The sequence below is a fragment of the Mixophyes fleayi genome, chromosome 3, assembly GCF_038048845.1.
Source record: "Mixophyes fleayi isolate aMixFle1 chromosome 3, aMixFle1.hap1, whole genome shotgun sequence".
Lineage (NCBI taxonomy): Eukaryota > Metazoa > Chordata > Amphibia > Anura > Limnodynastidae > Mixophyes > Mixophyes fleayi.
In genome coordinates, this window is record NC_134404.1 from 98,950,886 (window position 1) to 98,971,394 (window position 20,509).

The 20,509-nt window shown below is 38.9% G+C and overlaps 1 protein-coding gene across 2 annotated transcripts in view; it reads left to right on the plus strand.

Moving 5' to 3' along the window:
- Window positions 1-305: 305 nt before the first annotated feature.
- MFSD1 (major facilitator superfamily domain containing 1) overlaps window positions 306-20,509 on the plus strand; it is a 33,073-nt gene continuing 12,869 nt past the window's right edge. For both annotated transcript variants that reach the window (XR_012689583.1, XM_075202058.1), the window contains exons 1-15: window positions 306-485; window positions 6,959-7,011; window positions 8,822-8,934; window positions 9,737-9,779; window positions 11,161-11,228; window positions 12,499-12,607; window positions 12,916-13,018; window positions 15,231-15,329; window positions 15,636-15,747; window positions 16,782-16,838; window positions 16,986-17,142; window positions 17,891-17,988; window positions 18,227-18,339; window positions 18,734-18,781; window positions 19,224-19,284. Coding sequence is in view for 1 of the 2 variants with exons in the window: in XM_075202058.1 (XP_075058159.1) it covers window positions 332-485; window positions 6,959-7,011; window positions 8,822-8,934; window positions 9,737-9,779; window positions 11,161-11,228; window positions 12,499-12,607; window positions 12,916-13,018; window positions 15,231-15,329; window positions 15,636-15,747; window positions 16,782-16,838; window positions 16,986-17,142; window positions 17,891-17,988; window positions 18,227-18,339; window positions 18,734-18,781; window positions 19,224-19,284 (1,388 nt within the window). In the remaining variant the exon portion in view is untranslated. The remainder of the gene's footprint in view (window positions 486-6,958; window positions 7,012-8,821; window positions 8,935-9,736; window positions 9,780-11,160; window positions 11,229-12,498; window positions 12,608-12,915; window positions 13,019-15,230; window positions 15,330-15,635; window positions 15,748-16,781; window positions 16,839-16,985; window positions 17,143-17,890; window positions 17,989-18,226; window positions 18,340-18,733; window positions 18,782-19,223; window positions 19,285-20,509) is intronic.

Sequence of the window (20,509 nt, forward strand, 5' to 3'; positions counted from 1 at the left end):
CTTCTACTGGAGCGCGAGAGGATTGTTTCATAAGAAAAAAAAAAAGAGCGTTAAAAATGTAATTGAATCACGGGTAAAGTTAACCCGCTCGAGAATGAAAAAAAAACCCAGCATTAAAATAAATTAATGCTGTGTTAATATCTCGCAAGCAATTGAATTCTCCCCACAGGGTCTCCAGAGCTGATGCACAGCACTACAGTGCTCCTGCACATACCAGGGCTCTCCAGCAGGGACACCAGCATCGCACCACCAAAGCCTCGTCACGCCCTGGTCACATGAGCACGCATCACGTGATCACTCGGTGTTATCACCTGACTAGAGTTCAGCGAACATGGCGGTGGAAGAGGAGCAGGAAGCGCTGCTACCAGGGGAGAGTGATGCCAGCCCCGGCAGGACGCATGGGAAGCAGATGGCGGCGATCTGTGACCCCAACAGGTTCGCCCATCGGATCGTGGTGCTGATCCTTATGTGCTTCCTGGGCTTCGGTGAGTATAGCAGTGTATACCGCTCACCCCCTCCCCCTACATATGGGCACGTTGATTAAAGTCCCCTCAGTAAGGCTCAGTCGTGGTCAGCCTGGCCCTGCAGCTGCTGTGGGGACTACAGGTTACAGCATGGAGGCCGGCAGGGTATGCTGGGACTTGTGCTCCTACAGCAGCTGGCGCTCCACAAGTGGCATAAACTGTTACTACCACACTGGAGATCTATCCCATTAGACACCTCATACCTACGTAGAGTTATCGTTTCCTTACTTTCTTAGCCCCTGTAGGGTTCATATACGTAGTTGTTGTTTTTTTGGTGTGTTTATTAATGGTTCTTTTTGACTGAAAAATATATAGTGATGTTTTGTATAGTAAACACCAGTGTTTTAAAATGCTTTTCAATGCCTTGTGTTAATTTGGAGTGGATCATGTCCTATTGACTGAAATTCACATTTATCTTTCTAATGGTAGCAAAGAAAACAACTTTCAAATACAGGTCAACACTCTACCTAAGTAATATGTTTAACATGTTTACAGTGTGAGCAAACAATGAAATGCATCCCAGATGCTAGGTTCACATTAAAATCCATACATAGAAATGCCGACTAAGCATATTGCAGTCATTCTATAAAAGCATGAAACCGTGTGACCTAAAATTAAATGTCTTGGTACATGTGTTCAAATGTGCTTGGTTTAGATGCACATTTAATCCTGTGTATACATATCTTTGGGTCTATTGTATATGATGTGACCAAAAGTTGTATAATTTTTTTTCTGTTTTCTATGGAGATATAATGCTCTGGTCCCTCTCTAGGTGGTAAGTTTATAAATGACACTTTTTTCTCAGTCTTTGTTTACTTGATAGAGGAAGCATATTAATATGCACAGGTAAATCAAATTTAACATTGGGACATGTGAAATAAAGATGGCACCAATGGTATATGAAAAGTAATTTTTAAGAAAAAAGGAATTCTTGTAATTAAGAAAGTGGTGAATTGTAATTGCAGACATAACACTGAGATTATGGGGGGGGGGGTTTGCACACATGCAAAATTTCAGACCAAATGTTCCACAAACCGTCACTACATACAGCCGTTTAGGAGTGTGTACTAGCAGAAAAATAACTTCTACTGCTCACTTTTTTTATCAATTGTAAACAACCCCAGTGTCAGGAAGTGCTCTCAGGGATATCACTAGACAGATGTAGGTTAATTGTTATCATCAGCTATTTATATAGCACCACTAATTTCGCAGTGTTGTACGGAGAACTTGCTCACATCAGTCCCTGTCGTAAATGCTGGATTACTAGGGAATGAGCATTTTGCATGTATAAATGATTCTGACTATGCATTTAGCCAGAGTGGCAAGCTGAATCACTGTCGATCTTTGTGCTTGTTTGAAAAAAATAAATGGATGTGATTTGGCTCTCCTCTGGCTTTGCTGAGACCTGTTTGTGTGGTTGCAAACTGCGTATACACAGAGATTGATCAGGGTCAACTTTCTAATACATATTGCCTCATGCCCAAGGTAATATGACTGATACTTATTGGATTATTATTGGGCATAGTGTGTGTGTGTGTGTGTGTTAGGGAATTTAGACTGTAAGCTCCAATGGGGGCAGGGACTGATGTGATTGAGTTCTCTATACAGCGCTGCGGAATTGATGGCGCTATATAAATAGCTGCTGATGATGATAGTGTTTTTTAGTTTTCATCATTGCATAAAACCACATGGTACAACACATTTGTCGACAACGATTTGTCTGTTTATAATCTTCCTCTCATCCCCCTCTCCAAAGCTTAACCATGCTGCCATTTAATCAACTATAGCAGGTTGCCATGTTTAGTGGTAAATGCTTTTCTAACAGAGCAGGTATACAGTGATTCATACTTGAAACCATCCTATCAAGGCACTGTCCCAAGTATGTTGGAGGAGTTGAGGCTGCCTCTAATGGAGTAGGAAGAACACTTAACTTTTTTACAGGGCTACAATGAACTGTTGGGTTAACACTGAACAGTGCATTTTAAATGCATGGCTTATATCTGAAAGCTTCTATATTGGGGTTTAATGGTTCTCTAAATTACTTAAATGCTTGTTCAGTCCGTCTCCTTTTCCATTAGTAATGCCACTACACTAGTAAAGGAGGTGGAGGAGAGTAAATAGCATAAACAATTATTTATAAAATTATTAGAATTGTATCTTAGTTTTTAATAGGGGGTACCATATGTGACAGGATGGATCTCATATGCCAACCTGTCCTTTTGCTGGGGACTAGCTAGGCCTGCCTTGCCACTGTCCCCGGTTTTTATCCCATACTCCCCCCCCCCTCTAAACGCTATAGGGGGTGCTCTACTGCCGCCACTAGCCTCCTTCAACGGCACCTGGAATCACTTCCTTCTGGGTACACACTTGCTGCTAGAGCACCCCGTTGCTGCGCCCTTGGACTGGTACACCTGACCTCTTGCTTCAGATCAGGGTTGCTGTGGATGGTTCCCCTGGCCTTTCACAATGACTAGAACTGCAGGTAGTTGGCAGAGTGACGATACTAGAAGCTGGGTACCAAACTTCAAAACAGCTGGATTACGGATTAGAGTGGTCTAATCTGTAGGAAGTACAGCAGGTAAGTAGACGTCAAAGCAGGATCTTCAAGCACTGATGTTTATAGCTCAAAGGGTCTTTATAAGGACTGTTACTAGTTAAAGGTACTAGTGATCATCTAGAAGTACAGATGGTATATGTCAGTTGAAATACAAAATACAGCTCTTTATATCGTTTCTGGCACACGTTGGCAGGGGGAAAACCAGCTCCCTGCCTGTACCTGGCACCACAAAGTCTGAGATATTGCATTCAATGTTTAGCATAGGTATCTTATGCAATATAGTCTCTAAACTTGGATTTAACACAATTTAATCTTAAAATTTTTTTTACATCAAACTGTGATTTTCCATATTACTTGTTTCTCTATTCGGATAGTTTCCCTAACAGGACACTCAGGATAAAAGAATAACGACTCCTTATTTTGCGTTCAGGCTAAAAAGATGTGTTGGTCGCTCTCAGATGAAAATTATTAATTAGCATGGGATCTTCTTTCTCCAGCAAAGTTACAAAAAGTTTTCTCAAATGGTATACTAGCTCATAAATATATAGATAAGCAATATGAAAATAAATACATTTACACTCCCAGCGCCACAGTGCTCATACATTAAATATATACACTTAAATTGGTAATCATTTCCTTTATTACAGTTAATACAGTTTAATACAGTTTTACTTCCTCTTGCACTGAGACTTAACCCTTTTGGCACTGTGCGCTGGTTACTAACTAGTGCCACAATGCCCATATATTAAATATATTCATGTAAATTAATGAACTTTTCCCTTAATACAGTGTTACATCCCCTAGCAATGAGGTTTAACCCATTCAGCATAGCATAATTGGGTATCTATGCTTCAGCAGCCATTTTGTCAGTGTCGGAGGTAAGGGGGCCTGGCCATACCACGGCGTTCTCCATTAATATATCACTCTACAGCTCTACTGTCTGCCAGTGCAAACTGTAAAGATGCAAATTTCACAGATTTACTATTGCACTTGCCCCTAACCTTTATGGTAGTTTGGCAATTACTTTATTCATGACACACCAATGCACCAGGTTTATAATTTTGAGTATGATTGAAAAGCAATGTGAGTTGCAGCTAATTTATAGTTAAAATAGAGATCGTACATAATCTGCTAAGCAACATGTCTGTTTAAACCTCTTGCTCAAAAAATCTTGTGAAACAACCAGCCTGCTTTTGGGACACGCTGGGAATTACTGCTCATCACTCTGCACCTGTTCTTTTTCATTTGAGCTGCATTCTGTCTGTTAGTGATACTTTAACATGTGGATGCACACAGATCATCCTAAAATTAAGTTGATAAAGAAAAATGCAGTGAATCAAATGTGTGCCCTGTTTATAGGACTGTGTAGGAATATATTGGGATTTTTTTCTGCAGATCACACGATGGGCTGTTTGGTCAGATATTGCACGTGTATACGCTCCCATGATCATAGTTTATTGTACCAAAACACATCGCATCTTTTGATGTGGTTTCATAAGCTTTCTAAAAATCACAATCAACGGTGGAACGAAGTTGGGCATATGTGGCAGTGTGTTTGCACTCATTACCAGCAGTGTAGGCAGATTATAGAGTCACGATGTGTACGTATGGATCTGCATGATTATCGGGACTTTCACTTGTTGGAAAAATTGTTGCAGAAATTGCACCTGAAGTGAGATGCAATAGTGTGTGCCGAGCTTTAGACTGGTGGTAGCTGATGCTACACAACCTCCTTGTCTTCCACATGCCTATCTGAATGGGTATAGTGTGAATGGTTTACATTCAGTACCTCTTGATTAATGTGAAGCAGGCACAGGAAATTGCAGCATTTGTGCGTCTGCTGACAGAATAACAGAATCTGTCTGCATCATCTGTTCTATTGTAAGGGCTCATGCTGTGCCCTAATCCTAAGGACCATAGGTACAATGATAAGCTGTGCTCAGTGGTGGAACTTCCGGTGGTGCTACCGCCATGGAGCCCATGCAATCTGATGCCTCCACCTCTGCTCTCCAAAACACCAGATTGTAGTTTCTTTGTCTTCCATTCAATCCAGTATTAAAAAAGCCTCTGCATGCTGATTATCAGGCAAGTTGGCAGAGACTTGGGAGTTTATCTTCCTGAAACTACTCCTGTTCATGTGATGTTTTGTTGACGTTTGCAAAGGCCAGTGTTGGTTCCTGCCCTGTTAATTTCTAACTAAAGAGCGTTCAGATAAACTATTTGGCAGACTGACCTCTTTTTCTAAATAATGGAAGAAAGAATATACATGTGTATTTCTTTTACTTGTAAATTACATTTTATTAAATGGATTCACACAAACAACTATGTTTGAAGTTTTGTTTTTAAAGCAGAAGTTGCAATTGCATATTTTTTTTTTATTTGTTGGGATTATATTTATTTTTTGTCTCCTAACTTGAGGCCTCATATACACAGGTGTTAATTTTAAGTATTCAATGTGCAAACTTTAAGCTTATTAAATGTGTTTTGATGCTGGTAGTACAAAAAGAAGGGAAGTGAACTTATATACACTTCATATTAATTGTTCGCTTCTCCTCTGTTTAGACACTGCATTAGAAAGGCTAATATACAATGGTATTCTACGGGAGCTCTCCAACTATATAGTACAATATGCTGCGTGGAAGCTTTGATAACATGCTTCCTTTGCTTTGTGAGAAAAATGTGTGCAAACCCTTGTAATTTTCTTATTTATTTTTTCCCCGGCCATCTGTACGGGCCCTTAGTGTGTAAAGACAGTTTTGGACCCTTAATGCTTTTCATTAATATTGACTTCTGGCTATGTAAGGGCAGTCTGCATCCGCACATTTTGCACTGACATGAAGCCTCCTCTGGACTGTGGCATGTTTACAAGTGGGCACTGTATTTCTATTAATTAAATACACCTAAACAATGCATTTATACATACAATAAAACTGCCAAACACTGTTAGTATATAGGCAAAGTTTGTAAAGTAGTATGCAGTGGGTACTTTTATAAACACCAATGTTAATGTGTAACGTAATGTTGCATACTTAACCAGTAAATAATGGCCTAATTAGTTATATGTCCTTGAATACCACATTATTTTGATACAGTTCCTGGCTTTCCACCACAAATAAACTAAAGCATTCTAAGATAAAAATATAAATCCTAAAATAAATGTGCAAATTCTTACACCCACTACACAAGAGATTAGTGTTCAAGGTATTTTATGTTTTTTTGTTTTCTTGTACTTAAATGTGAATCCAGCTTAGCACTTATTTTGTAGTTGTAGACAAACATTAGATGAACATGTTGACCTTTCCTTTTATGCTTTGTTGACATTTTTAAAGTGGTGACCTATTTTGTTTTTTTTGAAAGTGCATTTTATACAAATTCACGCATGACGCATCTTCTGTACTTAACCAGTGACGGATAACGGGCGGCAGCCCCCAGCTCCTTCCTCCTTTATTGTCAGATTTGTTTGTTATAGCTGGTAACGCTTGTTTAAAAAGCCTGCTATGTTTTTGCAGACTTTCTTTGCTTAAATATATTGTTTTAACTGAGATTAGGTGTAATGTGTGGCCCTTCTTGAAGGTTAGAGGGCAGCACCAAGTGGTCCCTGAAGTGTACCAGGTTGCCCCTCACTCTCTTAAACTGTAACCATTATGTAAATGCTGTGGAGACCAGCTTTTTGTGGGCTGAAACAATATTTTATAACTCAGCCTATCAATTCATTAGGAACTAGTGACATCATCACTCCTCATGATACTGATTCAGGCTGCTTCCATTGTGTGGAGTTGATAGTTGCCCTTTAACAAAAATTATTTTAATGTTTGCTTTATCTTTTTAATTCATGATGGTTAGGTGAGTTTACTAATAAATGTACATTTTCCTGCAGGTAGCTACTTTTGCTATGACAACCCAGCAGCATTGCAAACACAGGTTCAACTGGTAAGTGTTTATGCCTTTTAAATTACATTAATTATTGCTATACTCTATTGGAAGTATGACTGTGTACTCTTCTTGGTCCTGGTTATTAAATACACTGCAGTAGGGCACGCACATCCTAATGGGAGTCAAAATTCTTAACTTTAAAGTATGAACTAGGCTTATAAAAATTATTAAAATGTTATACAAGAGGTTGAATTGTAAAAGTCACTTTTTTTGTTAAGATCAAGATTGGCCCAGTTCTTTGTACCCAGAATACTCTTTAGAAGTCACATGTTGCCTAGTGACTTGGGTCAATAAATAAACTTCCAGCAGACGTTTTTTCCTTTAGCTACTCCTCTCCTTAAGCTCTTTAAAGAATCATTAAACCTTAAATTTGATTTTTCAGATGTGAGGCAAGAAGGTAAAGTACGCTGTTGAGTGTTAACCTAATACTTTACTGCAGCCCTGTTAAAAAGTAATGTATTGCCTCCATAGTACATTACAAACCGCTGAATCACCCCTCATCCTTCCCCTTCATATTTAGAACCATGTCCGAATTGGATCTGATTCAAGGCCACAAGCTGTAACTACAGTCTTGTGAGGTGCTGTGATGTCCTTGTATGAATCCACCAAACCACACTGATGTATGCAGAGCAGGCCTTTGAGGAACTGTCCGCCTTAGTTAGATTTGCTTCTTTCCTCTAACATGACAACCTACTGCAGAGGGCAATAGAGCACGGGGGACATTTATTATTATTATTTCTAAGGCGCTCCAGATTCCGTAGCACCGAATACTGAAGCAAGTAACAAATAGATGAGGTAATACATGTCAATAGCACAGATGAGTATGAGTAATGCTATGGGGGCTCTCACAGAGTGCAGCAAAAGATATGACAAGGACGTACAATGGAGTCAGACAGTAGACAGATGTGGGATAATAGGTAGAGAGGACCCTGCCCGTGAGAGCTTACATTCTAGAGAGAGGGGTGGTGAGAGATGGTAGGACCAACTGGGAGAAAATGGAGATGACAGACAAAGAAAGAGGATGTGATGGATAGAATGGTTAGGAGGAGGTGGTAGGATAGGTGAGTTTTGAGTGAGTGTTTGAAGGACTGATGGTTGGGGGAGAATCAAGTGAGGCAGGATAGAGAGTTCCGAAGTTTAGGGGCAGCACGGCAGAAGTTTTGGAGGTGAGCATAGGAGGAGGTAATGAGAGGTGAATTGAAGACATATTTAAGCAGAAACACTTTGGTGAATTAAGGTATATTGGTAATACAAGCCATTTATATGTATTATTGCCTAATAGGGCTTCACTCACTCTATAACTATAATTAGAAAATACACAAGGCCAAAACATTTCCTGTATGATGGGCTTTTCTTTAGTCTTGACTTGTAGGGGCATATTCAATTGTTTGAATATCCCTGAGCCGCGAGCTGAAATCCAGCGAGAAAAGTACTGTAATACCGGTATTTACACGCACTATTACCGTAATAGCGGTAATAATGCGCACACCGTGAGATTTTTGGCTATAACGCCAACAATTGAATATGCCTCATAAAGTAGAATATATGTCTGTAAAATAATGCCCGTCTCTACCTATCTTTAACATATGGTTGTCATTTTTGTGTATCTTTCCTATTTAAGGCTACCAATCTCAGATCAGAAGCATGGATTGTTTAAATGATCAAATTTAACGGACCTTAAAAAGTTTACCACCATCAAATTAGGAAGTGAAATGTATAGCAGGAATTGATCACTTCACATCTGGTTTACGTAATATTAGTCAGCCATGTCTGTGGTTTGTTAGTTTAATGAATGTGTTCTCTACAGGACATGAAGGTGAATACAGCAAATTTCATGCAGCTGTATGCGTTTTATTCCTGGCCCAATGTAGTCCTATGCTTCTTTGGAGGATTTCTCATTGACCGGGTTTTTGGAATACGGTAGGTTTTGTCAAATCAAAAATTGTCTCGGTAGAAACAATGAGCTCAATTTTTTTTGTTTCGTTCTTGCTATAGTAGTTTGTGAGGTTCAGGAACATCTGTACTACATTGACCAGTACACATGCCATTTTAAGGAGCTGGTTTAGAATGAATGTGACTGTACCGCTCACTCATACTGTGTATTATCATGAATTTTCCACTTAAAGTGAATTTGGGGTTTGATACAGTCCCTGCCTTCCCGTAGACCTTTTCACTGATTGTGAAGAATCATGTTTAAATGCAGATGACTATTAATTGCTGTTAATGTTCCTCTAAAGGGCCCCAAAATACACATTGGACTGTATTTCAGAGCTCATTTCTGTATCTTCACCAAACTGGAGTAAAAGAAAAGATAGGATGATGGGAAAAGATAGTGTGGGGTTTGTTTGTTTTTTTTCTACACTACATATCCAACTGGTAAAATTATTGACCGATTTTACAGGTAACCTCTCTGAGGCGGATACCAAAGAGCAATAGCTTGTAATGTCAGGGAAGTTTAACTTTGTCTTTATAAGCAATTGTCATATTGACTCATTCTATGTATTTAAGTTTAGCTGACATTTAAATATAAATAAAACTAATGTGTCTGATTAGTGGTAGTGAGTAGATTGGTTTGGTTTGACACATTACATGATAACTTAATTTAGATGTGTTTTGGTTTTTTTTGTGGACTTTATGGATTATTAATTCCCTTTAAGTGTCTTACAGAATAGAAACAGACCTTTTACATGAAATGAATTAGGTTTTGCTTTTCTCTCCACAGATTGGGAACTATCATTTTTAGCCTGTTTGTCTGCGCTGGTCAGGTAGGCACCATGTCAGACTAACTACTTTTTTTTTTTTTTTTTTTTTTTTTTTTAAATGTAACTTTACAAAAAATAAAAACACTTTTTTTTTTTTTTTTTTTTTTTTATTGCCTATTAGATTGGATATAATAAAGCTGTAATAATCCACATTAAAGTATTCAGTAGTAATAGAAATAATTGTTGACATATGACATAAATCATGCAGTTCTTGTGGAGGAATCTTCCCTACTGTTTGTGAGCCAAACACTTATATCTTTCCAAAAGAGACTTGAAATGATTGTGCTCTACAAGAAGTGTTTAGTAAATGTAAAGAAGTTAAATTTAAAATGGGTTTCAAGGGGGGAGTGTTCACATTGTGCAAACAAGAAGACATTGATCCTCCGCACTCGCCAAAGATATTATTAATGCTATTATAGTTGTACTCTGTATTAAAAACAGGGAACATATTGCAACCAAGCTGAACAACTCATGTGAAAGTCTTCCCCTCTAGCCACTCCTATGCTAAATAAAAATATGAATTCAATCTGATTTTATCATGGTCATCGCTATGCCTGTTGGCTGGGACACACTCCCCAAGCAATAGCAGCTGCTCGACACGTGGGGAATTACCTGATACACGTTGGATAGGGAGGGGAGCTACAATAAGTATTTGGTCACAAAACCCATTTGTAACACACACACACACACACTTAGAAAGTAATTTGCTCTATTGCATGCATTTAATGAGTGATAAGAAATTAAATGAAAACTGGGGAGCAAGAGAACTGTGATCATATTGTGTGAACAAAAAGACTATTTATTTCAGTCAAATCGTGCCGCAAAGTATATCCGAGTAATAATAATTAGCACAGTGACTTGCTCTCAGCGTAAATCAGATTTCTGAAGGTTGGATAAGAGGGCCCTTTCTTATATGATGGCCAGGGGTCATCAGGGTCTTCAGCTTCCATTATCTTTTTATGAATCTTTAAGATTTGCTCTGCCATATAATGGAAAATAGGTCCTTGTTGGTGTGAAAGTTACAGTAGAAGATATTGGTACTGGAACAGCTGCCGGGATCAGGCAGCTTAATAAGGACCTGGAAGCCAGGGCCTGAGAGAGATCTGTAAAGGAGGAAACATCAGCTGGGCAGAGCCCCATTTTAAAAGCGGTGGTGGTGTAGAGCTAGTCATTTATATGTCCTTTACGTGTGAATGAAGGCTGCGTGTATTGCAGAGTAATGAGATCTAATAAAGTTATTGTTCCATGTTCATAAACAGAAAATGTTTTTTCAATTCTATTTATGATTCTTATGTTAATAATGAGGGATCATTGTCTCTCTCCATCCAGAACTGCATTAATTTATAACTCCTATTTTGTTACTTACTTGAGTTGTACTTTTCAGGTTATATTTGCCGCAGGAGCTTTATTTAATGCTTTCTGGCTAATGGAAATTGGTCGACTGGTATTTGGGTGAGTGGAGGATAATACCACAGTTTTCTTAATAAGTCAATCAAGCATGCTGAAACCTTTGTACCTTTGCAACTCAAAAGTAGATATGTATGCTGAATAGGATTTGCTGCAGATAGTATTTCTTATATCTAATAGGCAGTTATGAAAACCAAAGCCTCTGAAAAGGAAATGGCTGATACCCACTGATATTAGCATCCTGTGGGTTAACAATATCACCCAGCTCTGTAATGTAACCACTGTCCTATACTAATAGAGCAGAAGACGAAAGTGAGAAGGTTTGTAGCATTTACAAAGGTGTGTATGTGAGGAGGTTAAATTGGGGTGAAGGTGAAAAATCAATGAACAGTAATGTCAGAAGATGAAATAACGTTTATATTGCATACCTTAGCAGACTTTAAAAATAAATGAGTATAGTTAAATGATTTCCACTTTGCCTTAGTTTACATCAGTGGTTCCCAAACTTTTGCAGTTCGCGGCACCCTTAGAGGCTCCAAATTTTTTCAAGGCACCCCTCCAAAATAATTACTGAGCAGTCCTGTTTTAGAAGTAGTTGGGTCAAAAAATTGTAATAAGTATTTAGGTCCCCTCCTCTGCCCTCTGTCGCGCTGTCCCCCTCCTCTGCCCTCTGTCGCGCTGTCCCCCTCCTCTGCCCCCCTCCTCTGCCGCAATCCTTTTCGCGCTGCCCCCCTCCTTTGCCGCAATCCTTTTCGCGCTGCCCCCCTCCTTTGCCGCAATCCTTTTCGCGCTGCCCCCCTCCTTTGCCGCAATCCTTTTCGCGCTGCCCCCCTCCTTTGCCGCAATCCTTTTCGCGCTGCCCCCCTCCTCTGCCGCAATCCTTTTCGCGCTGCCCCCCTCCTCTGCCGCAATCCTTTTCGCGCTGCCCCCTTCCTCTGCCGCAATCCTTTTCGCGCTGCCCCGCGCCAGCCATAAAAAACAAACAAACAAGAGAACACAGAAGCTTACCAATCCGCGTGTGCCGGGACCCAGCATCCTCCTCTCTCCCGCAGCTGTCACTGAATATCGACGTCAGTGACAAGCTGCTGCGGGAAAGAGGAGGCTGCTGGGTCCCGTCACGCGCGGATTGGTAAGTTTCTGTGTTCTCTTTTTTTTTTTTTTATGGCTGGCCCGCGGCACTCTTTGGGAACCGCCGGTTTACATGCTTTGGGGATACATTAAACACGATGAGAAAGGTACAAGCATAGTTTTCTCCCTTAGCAAGAACACTGACACCAGACTGTTGCCTATGTTAGTTACGTGTGTTCTTTTGCAGGATTGGTGGGGAATCCCTCGCTGTTGCTCAGAATACGTATGCGGTCAGTTGGTTCAAAGGAAAGGAACTGAACTTGGTGTTTGGTTTGCAACTCAGTATGGCTAGAGTGGTGAGTTCCAATGAAAGGGGTTTATGCCGAATGAGATTTTACAAACCTATCATACAGAGTACATGTATAGCTAATTTAGTGTCATAGAACTCATTGGGTAAATCTGATTGTATTTTAAAAATATTGTCATGTGTAAATGGTTGTAGATTGTATATCAAATATATCATATTTCTTGAAATTGTGGAACTTTTATGTGTATTTATATGTGAATACTTTTTAGATTAAACCATGTATATTATATGTCTGTCTTACTGCCATTTGAATGTTGGACTTATCAGAAGCAGATTGAATGGTGTGTCTAATTTCAGGGCAGTACAGTGAATATGAATGTCATGGGACTTGTGTACTCGCGGATAAAGGATGCTATGGGGGCTGCAGGCTACACTACACTCGGTGTAACACTCATGATTGGTAACTATAACTTATCGAGAATCCATTGTTTTGTTTTCATATGGTAATAACGAACTAGAAGAAAATGCAAACCTTTGGTTATGTCTAAGGTTGTGTCTTAATGCTCCACTCTTTTCATTGTTCTACTTTGTACTTCAGCCTGGTGTTCATTAAGAGGTTTGGTCTATAATCAAATAATATATTGTGTGTAAGGGGAATTTTTGTTTAGGATTTTCCTTGGGTACACACATACATACAGTGGCCTGTTGATATGAGCAGCACCTCCTATAAAGTGTGAACATTCTAGCAGTACCAATTAAGAGCATATTTGCAATGTACATTTATCATAATATGCTTGAGAAAAAATGTTATGAAACAGTCGCCCTCCCACTCTGACTTCTACCTCCTACTATAATGCCTTAGCATGCCTCCCAACCATCTGGAATTAGGCAGGACAGTCCGGATCTGAAGGCTGTGTCCCGCCGTCCCGATCGTTGGGAAAGTTGGGGGAGAGCATAGGTGAACAAATGCTGTGTGCACGGCTGTGATGGGGTTTAGAAGGGAGGAAAGGAGAGAACAGGGCAGCCTATCGCATCCAAAGCACTAGGCACGCCCCTGGTTGTCTAGCCACACCCCCATCCCATTGCTAGAGAGACCAACGTCACATGGTATGCCTTCACAATTAAAATTAGATGATGGTGTGTGATGTCCTGTGAGGTGAGAATCTTTTGACCAGAGATTACACATATAAGCATATACAGTTGTCCATTGCACCTTGAGAAAACTCTGATCACCCTTGTGTGTTGTCCTATGCTTGAGTTTGAGCATCTGGCAGAAACAATAACATTATACATAGGAGCAGGAAATGATGCGTTACTTAAAACGCAGATGGCAGCACTGCCCCTCAAAAGTAGTGCAATGCTCACGTTGCGTCAACTATTTGTCTTGCCTCATGCGGATCGAGTTTGATCCTGGGTGACACACACACAGGACTTAAGACACCACCGCCCTGTCTTAATGATAAACACATCTTTGATAGAAATATCCCTTTTCTCTTTCCTGGGATAGGAGGGGCATAGTAGGGGAGGAGTGTAGGGAACAAAGAAGTTAATAAGTGCCAAAACTCCTAGTCCCACCTACTATACCGCAATGTCTCGCAGTGTCCCCCAATGGAGTAAGAAAAATCGATTTTATGGTGAGTAAAAATCTCCTTTTAAATATTCCCCAGTGTCTTCATGTACATATCCACTTATCACATTCTTGTTTTTAATATTTTCCTTACCGTACTAAGGATGGCTAGATTAAATGTATATCAATATCAATCAAATGTATGTTTTACTCATTTCAGCCCTTGAGTGTTCCCCTATAGAAATAGTTTATTTTGGTTGTTAGCCTGTTAATAGAAGATTATAGTTTCCTGGCTGCTTTAGATTGCGGGATTCACGTTCTAGCAGAATGTATCTTGTAGTCCCTCAACTTTCTTTCTTTCCTCACAATGTTATATGTGCTGATAATTAAAGTTAATAAATATACATTGCAAATATGCCCCAACCACAACATCATTCAGCGTATAGCTCCTTAAACTTTATCTAACACACATTTCACTAGAATAGTTTTACTGAAATGCCATATGCGCACCTACAGGGAATAATTTAATGATCTAATGTAGCTAGGTAAGTGTTTCAATAATGAACAATGATATTTAGGGGGTGAAATATGTAAGCTGCAGAAGCGTTGTTTGTTGGATTTTGCTATAAAATGTATTCAGAAAAAAACCCAAGATGGTTAATGGATTTAATTTGTAGGAGTGGAGCTCTAGGGACTGAGTCATTAAGGAAGGTAAGGCAAAAAAAAGGACTAACTGTTCTCTGGGACAAACAATGTTACAATGCAAAGGGGTGCAAGTTTGTGTGCTACATGAAAAAAACAGTATTTTCCTTATGTGCAAAATAAACAAATACTTGAAATTTAAAGTTGATCTAGGACATGCCCTACCTCTGCTATAAATCTGTCCCACATTATAAATGTACCCCCTCCAATGCAACATGGTTTTGCCCAGGTGTAAAGTTACTCCTTTTTTATTTATTTATTTTTTCTTTATTTTTTTTTTACTTTCCTTAATGACTCAGGCCCCTAGTGTCTAAGCAGCACAAATGGTGTGTAACTAGTCTTCCTTATTGCTTTTGCCATTACTGTAGAGCTCTTGCAGATTGTTGTACTTCCTCTCTCGCAGGTTCGATAACATGCCTGTTCTCCTTGATATGTGCACTTGTACTTGGCTATCTGGACAGACGAGCAGAAAAAATACTGAACAAAGAACAAGGAAAAACTGGTAAGAAATAACGTCCTCTGTATTAAAGATGTGCGATATGATTGCTGTATTTGGGTGCAACACATATATATATGTATATGTATATATGTATGTATATGTATGTATGTATATGTGTATATGTATATGTGTATATGTATATATGTATATGTGTATATATATATATATATATATATTATACCTTTCTTTATATTGGCAGCATTTGGGAGCTGGCTATATGTGAACTGTTCGGATTGTACTTATTGCAGCTGCTCTTAGAATGATCTCTGTGGTAATCATGCAGTACTTCTTTTTCTGCTTGTGTTTTAGATGAAGTCATTAAGCTTACTGACGTCAAGGACTTTTCTCTCAGTCTCTGGCTGATATTTTTAGTATGCGTTTTTTACTATGTAGCTGTATTTCCTTTCATTGGACTTGGAAAGTGAGTATATAGTACTTGTGTATTAATTGTTGTTATCCCTTTATAAGGTGCTAACATATTACGTAGCACTGTTCAATGAGGGCTAATGATACATATGGTTACCATACATTAACATGTAAGATGGTCCTGTCCAGATGAGCTTACACTCTCTTATTTTTTATAAATACGGTATATATATTTTGGTGTATGCATTTTACAGCACAATTTTTAGATCATTTCCACCAACTAGTAATCTTTTAAAGTAAAACATCCGATTTAATATCTCCTTTTTGAGTAGATGTTTTTCTTAAATGGTAGAAAAAACAAAACACTTCTACATATTTGCAAATATTTCTAAGAAAAGAACAGTCTATATTCCTGTGTTAAAGATACACGTGAGTTTAAACTCCTGGATTTATAAAACTAGGTATTTTAATTGGTATAATTTTTTTTCCCCAACTGTGATCTGCTCTTTGTGATGCAACTTTGCATTAAAATCGGGGCCTGATGCCTGTTACTGCATTTGCATAATGAGCACATGTGCTATTCTTGCTGCACATTTTATTGTGCTTTAAATTATAAAAAAAATTTTTATTGATCTTCACAAGCCGGAATTACTGGCTGCTAGCATTTTGTCAACACAACTCCAGATTGATCATTAATATATTTTTATAATCCGTTCAAGTTATTCATGGCTTGCAATTAATGCATGTGCTTGCATTAGATGGCTGTCATTGGTACCATATACTCCTAACAGCTTAGCGGGGTTTTCCACCTTCTCCAAAGAAATCATAACCCCTTTCCCTTTCCAATTATAATAGTTTAGGATCTCCGTAATTCATGCTAATCTGAAGGGTCCTAGCACTCCTATATAGCCAAGAGATCAACTGAATGCAAATTAGGATGAGATCTAGTATTAGCGTACACAGGGTTCTGTCAGCCCTGCAGATTTGTAAATAAGTATTTGCTGAAACCATGCAGTACTTGGCTATTGTTAAAAAAATGTGTGTATATCTATATCTACTGTCTTGTAATTTTTTTATTCATATTCCTAGAGTTTTCTTCATTGAGAAATTTCAGTTTTCTCCCCTCCAAGCTGGAGCAATAAACAGGTATGTTAATGTACTGTAAATACGTAAGGGTTCTTTATTAAGAAGCTTATGTCCTGTGTTTACTATGTTATAATGTTTATAATCCTAAACATGTTATACATTAGACATACTCTACTCATAACGTTCTTGGCTCTCTCCCACGTATAGCGTTGTTTACATCATCTCGGCACCGCTGTCACCGGTATTTGGCTTTGTGGTTGACCGGGTGGGGAAGAACGTTATCTGGGTGATGTGTGCGGTTGTGGCCACTCTTGCTGCTCACCTCATGTTGGCGTTTACTTTCTGGAATCCCTGGATTGCTATGGTAAGTATTTTTTCTAGGGAACAAGTCCTCCTCATCAGCAGCTATTTATTTATATAGCGCTACTAATTCCGCAGCGCTGTACAGAGAACTTACTCGCATCAGTCCCTGCCCCATTGGAGCTTACAGTCTAAATACACAGACGCGCCAGACGCGCCGCCAATTTACCTACTAGTGTGTTTTCAAATCCTATTCGTAAAGTGATGGTGTCAGGACTAATTGAATTGAGACTGTTTTGCTTATAGTTAATTGCTTTTCGCCAGTATTTGGAGACATGGACTCTCCATGAGGTTTCTGCTCCCTCTACAGGAATTTTGAACTAATACATTCTTGTGGAATTATGTTTGGAGCAGGAGCCATTTGTTCCTTTGTTGAGGTTGAATTAAATGCTTATTTTAAGAATTGATTGGCCTTTATTCATACATGAACATGATGCACAATCCTGTGGTGACAGCAGCTGTGCCTCAGCAGTGGCAGAGAATTGGACTTGTGTATCTTAGTGCAGCTCACTTGCACAGTCCCTTTTGCTGCATCCACAGTGAGGCCTGGTGCAGTGCGGGAAATGACAGATATAGGGGGAACCAGAAAAAAAGAACTCCTATAGGTTTTTCTGTCTCCTTGTGTCCCGGTTCTCTCTGTATCTTTCCTGTGGACTTCTTTATATTCTTTAAACTATGGTTAATATAACTTGGCTCAAGGTATGCTACAAACCGTGTATATGTCTCATAGTCACATTTCTTTCTTTCTACAGAGTTTACTGGGTGTCTCCTACTCTCTTTTGGCTTGTGCTTTGTGGCCGATGGTGGCTTTTGTTGTTCCCGAGCATCAGCTGGGTACGGCATATGGATTGTAAGTGGAAATTCTCACCTAATATTTTGTTCTCTAACTATTGGCTGTCCTTACGGTGCACTTTTCACTTGTCCTCTTTGTAGACAGCAGTTTTTGTTGGCAGATCCGGTATTCGGAAGTATGCACCTTTTTTTAAAGTGCTTTCATAAAGTAAATGATAATAAAACCATGTGATCTAAACCTATGCTACGTAGGCTTGCTCATGTGTATGATGTATTGTTCTTGATCTTTCTTGCAGCATGCAGTCCATACAGAACCTGGGTCTTGCCATTATTGCCATTGTCGCTGGTGTTATTCTGGATTCCCGAGGATATCTGTTTCTAGAAGTCTTCTTCAGTGCTTGCATTTGCAGTAAGCCTTCTGTTATCAAATATGTTGTTATAAATGTCTGTTTGTGTTGTATAAAAGTTCTCTGCAATCTACATCCTGAAAGCAGAGACTGCTGTAACTAGAAGCCCGCTGTGCTTGTTGATAAGAACAGCAATGCTGGGAAAGTGGCAGGTTTTGGTTTTTTTTTATTGCATATCATTGTAATGGTTACATATATTTGTGTCAGCATCTAGATTACTTAAGGACTTGCACTTATGAATGTTTTCCCCTACCAGTATGTGAATAGGATTTTATGAGGTTTGATCATCCAGGTATTGGATTCAGTTGGTAATAAGTATGATTTTCCCACTCAAAAAAGTTCCAAATCTAACTATGTGGAACATTTGCATTTTATATTTTTGTTTTATCTCTGCAGTGGCTATTATCGCTGTTGTTATGCTGTATTTTGTGAACCACCTTAGAGGTAAGTATACATTATTTTATATGTAAAGTAGACCATCTAGAGGCATTTGAACTATTATTGTGTGTGTTTCTTTTCTGTGTAAAGGTCATGCCTGATGTGAGGAAGTAGTGTGTGTTTCCAGCTGTCTGTGACATATTACTCCCCAGCAAGCTTTGTCCACCACTGGCGGCACATTCTCTGCTACTCTCCTGTTGCTCAGTAACTGGAATCACACACGGTTTCTCCTTTTATAGTCTTCAGTTCTTGTAGGCTTTATTTTCTATTTGGTTACAGTTGTGAAAGAATACATATGTTTACACTGCATGGCACTTTTTTAAGAGATTTTTAATAAAGGAGAAAATTTTAATCCCACCAATGTTTGTTTAAACTAGAAATGTTTTGCCATCAGCCCTGGCTAAAATAATATTGCAGCCTATTTTTCAAACCATTGTATTCATTCCAGGTGGAGATCTTAATTTATCCTCACGGGAGAGGGAAGAACTGCAGAAAAAAGCTGTTATCGAGTAAGTACTGATCTCTTAAGGATATTTATGTTTTGTTTCAAATGTATACTTTTAAAGGGAAGGTCCCATTTTTAAGACGGCCCTCCCTAATATATCCTGCCCCTCCCTCCACCACTGTATGGTAAATGGGTGGTCCTCCTCTCCACCGAAATCTGAAACCACAACTCCGCCATGCTGCGGGTCAATCTGACTGGTCTTCTTTAATTGGTACTATTTTCACTGGACTGGTAATAAGTTTGTGTGACCTGCAGTGTTGTAAAATCGATCAGATCCTGGGTTTCCCATGCTGGTTATTTTAGGGAGTGGTTGTCCAAAAATGGTCAACTCCTTTTATGGGGATTAATTAATACATTATGATGTGATTGGCCATGTCATTGTTGCATGCTGCTTTTGCAGTGCTGTAGACTATGGGAGCTGCTATGTTGCTTATTTTCATTGTTGCATCTTGCATAACCTGTTCCTTAACACCAGCTTCTGCTCTTGTGGTCTGCTTTTTTTTTTTTTTTTGTGATTTTACATGGTAATTTGCAATTCATCTAATGTACTAAAGGCAAATTACCATGTGCATATTTTTCAAACCCTCCCAAAAAAGTCATATGTTGATCAGTTTTCTGTATTGTGAAGTGTAGAGAAGTGGGAATTAATGGGGATTTGCAATATTGCCGTCAAAAGCTCCCAAAATCTTGCTGATTTCAGACAGTCGAGATTGCCTGAGATGAGTTTTTCCATAGATGAAATAATATAGTGGAACTAAAAATATCAGCATGACCTCTCAAAAAGGACACACTGGTTCCACAATAGTACTTAATTGGTCTGCTGGTAGCTCCATTGTTGTTAGTGGAGCTAAAGATCTGTAACTCCCTGGAAAATCGAAAGTGTCCAGCATGTAAACTTTGTTTGGCTGACCTTTTTCTATTAATTTCAGTGGTCTTTCTGAACTCCTTGAAATGCAGTGACCATTTTAAATTCGAATACAATTGAATAAAAATTGCCTGAATTCAAAATATAGATTTAATTTGATATTTTGGTTGATGAATTATGAGCAAAATCGACCCTTGATAATTTTCCCCCTTAGTGTTTTTAGCTTGCTTGAATTAGGAGGGAAACTTTGCCTATGTGAGGTTTTGCTACTGTCTTCAGATGGCTCTGTGCATTGCACCGTGTATGTTGTTACTAGGGTCTGGTTAATTAAGCTGCAACCAAAAAATTACTTTCTCTATCCTAC